An 8426-nucleotide genomic window follows, 5' to 3' on the forward strand; every position below is an offset into this window, starting at 1 on the left:
TTAAAAATGTAAAGGCTTGCCCCACTGTCTTTCAGTTTCCATGTTGCCATTGAGGCATTCTAAGCCATTTTGATTGCTGAACCTTCCTAAGCCTTTTTCACCCCACTTAGGAAGCTTACACGTAATTCTGGAATTTCAGTGGATCCGTGACTTTGTGATGCATTAGTTCCTTTGACTAGGATTATAGAAAAACATGGTAAAACAAGTTGCCATTGAGTTGAGTCTGACTCATGGTGACCCCATGGGTAGAAGTTGCTGAGTTACGTCCTTTTTATTTCCTCATTGCTGTTTTACACTGTAGATCAAAGGGCATACTTTTTGGGGTACAGTAATTCACAGAGAAGAAATACAAGAGCATTAATGAATAGAAATGCGAGTAATTTGGTTACCTTGTTTTTGTCATAATAGTTGGTGTTTGGCCATTGCGATCGTTGTCTGCAAGTGTGGAGGTATCGGATCTCTTAAAGATACTGAACATCTGAGAACGTTTATTCCTTGACTTCTTGGTTATAACCCAGGACTCCTGGTTGGTAACATGTCCGCCATCTTGACTTTGCAGGTGGCAGCCTCTTTGGCCTGCTGAGCAAGAACAATCGCTTTGGTAGGAACCCGGTTGTGCTGTTGGGCATCCTGGTGCATTTTGTAGCTTTTTACTTAATATTTCTCAACATGCCTGCCGACGCCCCCATTGCTCCTGTTGAAGGAACTGATAGCAGTGCTTACATCAATTCCAGGTACAGTGTGGCCACTTCTCTAGTAATTTAAGGAAGGGTGGGAGGCCACGGATGGCAAGATTTAAAACGCAGCCGTCGGTCCTCCTTGGAAGGTCTGTTATTTTTACAAGGTCATCTATCAAGTGACCATTGCCGTTGAATCGATTCCAACTCATAGCGACCCTGTAGGACAGAGTAGAACTGCCCCATACGGTTTCCAAGGAGCACCTGGTGGATTCAAACTGCCGACCTTTTGGCTAGCAGCCATAGCGCTTAACCACTACGCCACCAGGGCTTCCGTTAGTGGAATTAGGATTAGTTTAAGTAGGAATCCATAGAGAATCTCAAGTTATTTTTGTAACGTTAACCTTTTCCGCCTACTAAATGTTGTTGTTTTTTTTTTAATCTGTGAAGCAGCACTTAAGTATCTGATTTGAATCTCATAGCTCTGCCCTTTGAGTGGTGAAATATCCAGAAGTTAGGGGCCTGGAGGAAGAACAAAGAGGAACAAGGGAAAATGTACCAGCTGGGCAGGCCTTGAGTCATCTCAGAGTTGTTTCTAGAGGCTTTTCTGATACCCTTTCGATGTACTCAGCGCTCACGTTCGTTACAGATGCAGACATTCACGTCTAGAACCACAAATCCAGGGGGAGCCCAGCCCAAAAAACAGCATTCGTTTCTCAAATAGTTAACAGATCAGTTTTCTAGAATGGGACGGCGAGTGAGTTTGAATATAAATTCTTTCTTCATACACACCAGTATTTATTCTTGTTTCGTAGTGTTTAGAGCTTGAAGGTAAACTGCTTTATGGGTGGGTACCTTTTTTTTTTCTGTAACATTTGAATGAACTCTGGCAAATAGTGGTATTACTCATACTATGTTCGTCTGTGTTTTATCCAGCAAGGAAGTTGCCATCCTCTGCAGTTTTCTGTTGGGTCTTGGAGACAGCTGCTTCAATACGCAGCTCCTGAGCATTTTAGGTTTTCTCTATTCTGAAGACAGTGCACCGGCTTTCGCAGTCTTCAAGTTTGTCCAGGTAACCTCTTTTCTTTTTCAGATTGTGTTTAAAGGAGAGTCTTTCTTGTTAGTGTTTTAGCTTTGTTTTCTTTGTGGGGTTTTTTGACCCAGATATTTGTCTGTGATCTATGATTTATAACCAAAAACCAAACCCGTTGCTGTCGAGTCGATTCCGACTCATAGCGACCCTACAGGACAGAGTAGAACTGCCCCATACAGTTCCCAGGGAGTGCCTGGTGAATTTGAACTGCTGACCTTTTGGTTAGCAGCCGTAGCTCTTAACCACTATGCCATCAGTGTTTAAACCAGTGTCTGTTGAGTGGATTTCGACTCATGGCGACCCCGTGTGTGTCAGGGTAGAACTGTACCCCATAGGATTTTTTCCCACTGGCTGATTTTTCAGAAGTATATTGCCAGGCCTTTCTTCTGATCTACCTCTGGGTGAACTCAAACCTCCAACTTTTTGGTTAAAAGCCAAGCACATTAACTGTACCACCCAGGGGCTCTGTACTGTGAGTTTTTTTTTTTTTTTTTTCAACTGAAAGGGACATCCTTTAAAAGGCTTTGCGATTAGAATTAGGAATCAATGAGTAGTGTGATTCCTCCCCCCCCCGCACTTGGATAAGAGATTTTACATTCATGTCTGTACAGCTTAAGTTAGAAATCTCCTGCCTTAGACACCCGAATTCCACTCATTTGTAATAGAAGAGTGCATTTCCCACTGTGTACGCTGTGTAAAAAACCAGAGTACAGGCAGTCCCCAGATGACAAAGGAGTTCCGTTCCTAAGTTTGTCTTTAAGTTGAATTTGTACTTAAGTCGGAACGGTTAGGCATGGTTTGTATCTAATGTCAGTTACATCAGATGTTTGTCTTAGTATATAGTGTACCTTTCCATGCATAAAAAACGTTAAAGAAACACTCCCCGATACACTAAAACATCTTTAACATAATAATACAGGAATAATGGTGCTTTGATGTATATCACAAAGTAGCGCCAGTTTGTTATTAGAACTGTTGTCCGTACCTTGAATTTTTAATCTAACAGGCTTTGAGGGGATTGATTCGGAGCCACGCGTTGTACGTAAGCCACACATTTATAACCCGGGGACTGCCTTAACTCCAGTTCTTCACAAAGCGCTATTTTGAATAGCAAAGATTGCAGCTTATTTGACTGTTACCAGCTGTCATTGGAGGTTTACGGCGCACATTTGCGAATTAGCGAAGTTATATCTAGAGGCAGAGAGAAGAGAGCTCTACCACCAGGATGAGATAACCGTTGGGTCAGATGATGGTGGTGCTCCCGACTCAACTGTGGAGCCGCTTTGCTCAGTGACCTGTTTGCCTTTTGTGACTGGTTTACTTTGTTTGCTCCTAGTCCATTTGTGCAGCCGTGGCGTTTTTCTACAGCAACTACCTTCTCCTTCACTGGCAACTCCTGGTCATGGTGATGTTTGGGTTCTTTGGAACGATCTCATTCTTCGCTGTGGAATGGGAAGCTGCTGCCATTGTAGCCCGGGGCTCCGACTACCGAAGTATTTGACCCGGGTGGCAGTGAGAGGCATGCTTCTTCCGAGCAGGTGCACTGGGAGAGGCCACCACTCATTCCCCCTCCACGTCGGATGACGTTCAGGATGGAAATCAAAGAATTTAAACTTTTGCATCAGCCAGAGTCGGTATTCAAGTTTACAGATAGTAGATATTTAAAGCAAGTGGGATAAGGGAAACCTGGCCTACCAATTGTAATTGTTCAGAGACGCTGTTTTTCACTTCATCTATCTCTAGTTCCTTTCAATCATGTTATAGAATGTCAGCGTTTTCTTCTCCCTCCTGTTCTCGTTGACAGATCTTGTCTCGATTTAATAGTATTTTAAATGACATATATGTCATAGAAAAATTCTAGCCATGTGCACAGTACAGGGTATGTGTTACTAGGACCATGTGTCATAGAAAGATTCTAGCCGGGTGCAGAGTACGGGTTATGTGTTACTCTGTAGTAACAGGGAGTGTATGCCACCCACATAAGTGTCTGCAAAGGACATTGAAATAAGTATCAAGATGCTGAAGTGGAAATCTTAACTTCGAAAAGATTTGCACAGTTTTCCTCTTTAAATGTTTTCATCCAGTAAGTATTTTTACCTTGTAGCTCTCAGCAGGGAACTACAATTAAGTGCAGGTAGTCCCCAATTTACGACAGGGTTCTGTTCCAATGGCTCCTTCGAGCCAGTTCTGACTTAAGCAAAATACCTCATTTTTTTTTTTTTAAGTTTTCATTATTACTGCCTTTTATTATCAGTATCTTTATAAATCCAACCTGTATTTGTCTCTGAGAGTTGGCATGAGGATGATAACATCAGCAAATTACGTGCTTCCACATTGTATGTAGTACGTATTACTAACGGTAAGATGTACGCCACCCCCACCTAGTGCCGTCGAGTCAATTCCGACTCATAGCGATGCACCAGAAAATAAAAATGAACTATCTTAAGTGCAGGTCCTCGTAACTCAAATATGTCATAAGTCAGGGACCACCTGTATTACAAATTGCTGCAAAATTGTTTCATGTCTTAAAAACGTGAATCGCGTATCTATAAGTGAACAAAAATACGTTTTAGAAATCCAAACACATTCACTGAAGGAGGGCATTTTCTAGTCATTTTCCTGAAAGATGCAGGTTTCTGCCCTGGGTGAGGTTGGAGCTGTGGTGGCCACCTGCATCACTCACCTCTTAGGGCAGACGCCACTCCGTGCAGATGTCGAGGAACGGGGTGTAAATATTTGGGGAGATGCCTAAACGTAAATGTTAACCTTCTTTCATAAGCACTCACTTAAAATTTTTTTTTATTGGCATCTATTCACATACCGTAAAATTCACCACTCGTAAGCATACAGTTGCATGGTTTTTAGGGTTGTCACAAGGTTTTACAGTCATCACCGCTACCTAATTCCAGAATGTTTCATCACCATCAAAAGAAACCCCGTACCTGTTAGCAGTCACTCCCCGTTCTCCCTTCCAGCCTGGCAACGACAGGTTTACTGTCTCTATGGATTTGCTTATCCTGGACATTTCATATAAATGGAAGCACTCACTTTTAAACGTGATACTTAACTGTACAAATCAAGAGCTTTATGGAAAAGTCAGTTCAGCCAGGAGGACGAATAATGTTCTATATTATTTTTTTAAAGCCTGCTAGAAATTTTATAGCAGGCTTACACATCTGAAGAAATGTTGTAAAGCTTGATTTTCAGCTTTTGATGGCAAGTGCAGGGAGTCAGAAAGTCCTGCAAGAGTTCTTGGAGAGGTGTCATCTGTACAGAACAGTGTACTGTCTCGTTCTAACTTGTAAAGCTTTGGTTTTCTTTCCTGTAGTCCAGATGAAGTCAGTTGGCTTATGAGTTCACCCTGTGTAAATGCTCTGTAAGTGCTGTTTCAGAATTACTACAAGTTATCTGTCACCTCCCTAAGCACCTTACTACTTACCCTGATGTATTACAGCAGATTACCCCAAGACTTAGTAGCCTACGACAGCACACACTTAGTAAGTCACACTTTCCATGGATCAGGAATCTGAGCACAGCTTAATGGGGTCCTTGGGCTCAGGGTCTCTCACGAGCTGTAATGAGGGTGTCAGCTGGGGCTGCAGTCATCTCCAGGCTCCAAAGGGAGAATCTACTTCCAAGTTCAGTCACTGGCGACAGCAGGATTCAGTTCCTCGAGCTGTTGGACTAAGAGCCTAAGTTTGTTGTGAGCTATTGGCCGAAGGCACCCTCAGCTCCTTGCCACGTGGACCACTCCATAGGCAGCCCTTTTCATTAGAGGATGCAAGTGAGAAAAGCCAGAGAGAGTCTTTTTTTTTTTTTAAACAATTGTACTTGGAGATTATATTCTTTCAGAAACCAATAAATTAGTTAAAAAAAAATAAGTGGAGATATTAATTTGCTTGAGCAATTTTTTAAATATATAATTCAGAGTGAAGCCTTCTATAGCTGAATCTTGGAAGTGACATTTTGTTCATTAGAAGCAAGTCAGTAGGTCTGGCCCACACTCAAGGGGAGGGACTACACAAGGGTGTGAATACCAGGAGACTGTGAGCACTGGCGGCCAGCTTACAGTACTGCCCACCATACCAAAGCTTAAACTGTGTCCTACACTCCGAGCTGCTCGTTATCCCAGGCTCTTGTCCTGTTTGCTCTTCGTGGATCTGCACACTGACCTGGCAGGAAGAATTTCCATACTCTGTGTTGATGACACTTTATATTTTAATCTAAGGAAGCCCCAGCATCTCCTCACCACTGGTGGGGTTCCCAGTGGTCATTGTCAAAAGGGAAATGAACTATGGAGTAAGGTGCTTTATTGGGTCAGTCCAGAACATGACTCCCCAGCTGCACGCCACTTGCTGTGTGCTATATCGTTCACTACAAGTCCTGTACTCCCATTTTTTGTATTTTGGGTTCTGTTATGTTTCTACTCACTTCTTAAGTGTATAAATAATATTGCTCTTGGTGGGCTCTTTGGTTGACTGGATACCATTCTTTGAAGTCCTTCTAAAGCTCATCTTTTAAATTCTTAGAATTAGTGAGAAACGAGATACGACTGTGAAATAAAGAGTTGAATTTTTATGTTTGTCTTTGTCAAAAAATTGTATCTTCACACCTGTAGGTTAGTAAAAGCCGTATTAGCTTGGTCTCGCGTGGGTGTGTGTGTAGTAAGTATGGATGGGATACTCTGTTATGGCAAGTTCCATATTGTATATATTAAAATTTGGCTTAGACCTAGAGCAAGCTTGATTGAATCACAGCTGTTTCTCTCTGAGTATGAAGAGTCCCCTGTCCCCAGGGTTCCCTGGACCCGGAGCTTGAAGACCTTTAAACCTGGGCTTTGGCTTCACACAGAGGATTTCTTTCCTCTGGGATTTTTGTTGGCTTGTCATTTGTAGACTCACAGACAATAAATCCCCTGGGAGTTCAGTTCTCAGAATACAAGTAAGTTGCCGGGTAATTGTTTTTGGGGAGCTGAATAAGGGCCTGTGTTGGGAGTCCTCAAGATCACCCGAGTTGGGAGATTGGCTAGAAGGGCTCACAGGACTCAGCATGGCTGAGATTCATCCTAGTGGTGTGGTGAGGACACACAGCAGGACCATGAGGAGAAAGCAGGTGGTGTCCGTGGGAAGCTTCCTTCCGCTCCCACCCTCCCACACACAGCGCAGCCTGCCCCCAGCAGCGAAAATGCAGCCACACCTGTGGGAGATTTCTGCCCAGGGGACCCCGTTACAGACCGGGTCTGCGGGTGTTTTAACAGATGCTGGTCATCTAGGTACCCCCTGCCTCGCATGTACCAGAATTCCAGGCTCCTGAAGGTAAGCAGAAGTTCGGCATAAACCGCATTATTTGTATCATGTGGGCACAGTGAGCTGCTCATATCTGCTGTCTGTCGCGACCACTCTGAGGCCAGGATGCCAGCCCAGGCCTGCTCTGTGAACCCTTTTCAGCACGCTGCAAAAGTGTGAAGTAGTGGTCTTATAAACAAGGGTAAAATATTTTTTCTGTATCAAGCAGTAATAGAAAAAATCTGAGAGGGGGAAAAGCCTTGAACTGTTGTTGTTAATGACCATGGACTTGGCCCCTGACTCATGGCAACCCATGCACAGCGGAGTGAAATGCTGCCTGGTCCTGTGCCATCCCGTGATCAGACCATCATGTGCCATAGGATTTTCATTGGCTGATTTTTGGAAGTAGATTGCCAGGCCCTTCTTCCTAGTCCTAGTCTGGAAGCTCTGCTGAAACCTGTTCAGCATCCAAGCAATGAAATGAACTAGACCTGGGGTTTTGTTTTTCCTTTTACTGAACTTTAAGTGAAGGTTTACAGAATAAACTCATTTCTCATCAAACAGTTGGTACCAACATTGTTGTATGATGTTGGTTAGCCACCCCATGACATGTAAACACTCTTCCTTCTCAACCCTGTGTTCCCTATTACCAGCTTTCCTCTTTCCTCCTACCTTCCAGTTCCTGCCCCAGGGCTGGTGCGCCCCTTTAAAGTCTTGTTTTGTTCCATGGGCCTGTTCAATCTTTGGTTGAAGAGTGAACCTCAGGAGTGACCTCATTACTGAGCTGAAAGGGTTTATGGGGGCCATACTCTTCAGGGTTTCCCCAGTCTCTGTTAAGCCAGCAAGACTGGTCTTTCTTTTTGAGTTAGAATTTTGTTCTACATTTTTCTCCATCTCTGTCCAGGGCCCTCTATTGTGATCCCTGTCAGATTGTTTCTTTTTGTATGTAAACCTTTTCATGAATTTTTATAGTAGTGGTCTCATACAATATTTGTCCTTTTGTGATTGACTTACCTCACTAAGCATAATGTTCTCCAGATCCATTGATGTTATGAGATGCTTCACAGATTCATTGTTCTTTATCATTGCATAATACTCCATTGTATGTATGTACCACAGTTTATCTATTCATCTGTTATGGGCTAGCCCTGGGTTTATTGTTGTCAGGGACTTGTTCAGGCATTTCCTTTAGTCCACAATCCTGGCAATTGATCTGCCTTGCTTTGGGGAGCCATATATCACAGGTGACTTTAATAGATGAGAATCTGGAAAGGGCCACATGAACCAGAGGCTCCATCAGTCTGAGACCAGAAGAACTAAATGGTGCCCGGCTACTACCAATGACTGCCCTGACAGGGAACACAACGGAGA

The 8426-nt window shown here is 43.4% G+C and overlaps 1 protein-coding gene across 3 annotated transcripts in view; it reads left to right on the forward strand.

The window, feature by feature from the left end:
- Positions 1 to 6346, forward strand: part of MFSD11 (major facilitator superfamily domain containing 11) — a 38188-nt gene extending 31842 nt beyond the window's left edge. For all 3 annotated transcript variants that reach the window (XM_049858798.1, XM_049858799.1, XM_049858800.1), the window contains 3 exons: positions 560 to 734; positions 1614 to 1749; positions 3107 to 6346. In XM_049858798.1, coding sequence (XP_049714755.1) covers positions 560 to 734; positions 1614 to 1749; positions 3107 to 3271 — 476 coding nt within the window. In that variant the 3' untranslated portion in view covers positions 3272 to 6346. The remainder of the gene's footprint in view (positions 1 to 559; positions 735 to 1613; positions 1750 to 3106) is intronic.
- The last annotated feature ends 2080 nt before the right edge of the window (positions 6347 to 8426 follow it).

Source organism: Elephas maximus, chromosome 19 (genome assembly GCF_024166365.1).
Source record: "Elephas maximus indicus isolate mEleMax1 chromosome 19, mEleMax1 primary haplotype, whole genome shotgun sequence".
In the NCBI taxonomy this organism is placed as follows: Eukaryota; Metazoa; Chordata; class Mammalia; order Proboscidea; family Elephantidae; genus Elephas; species Elephas maximus.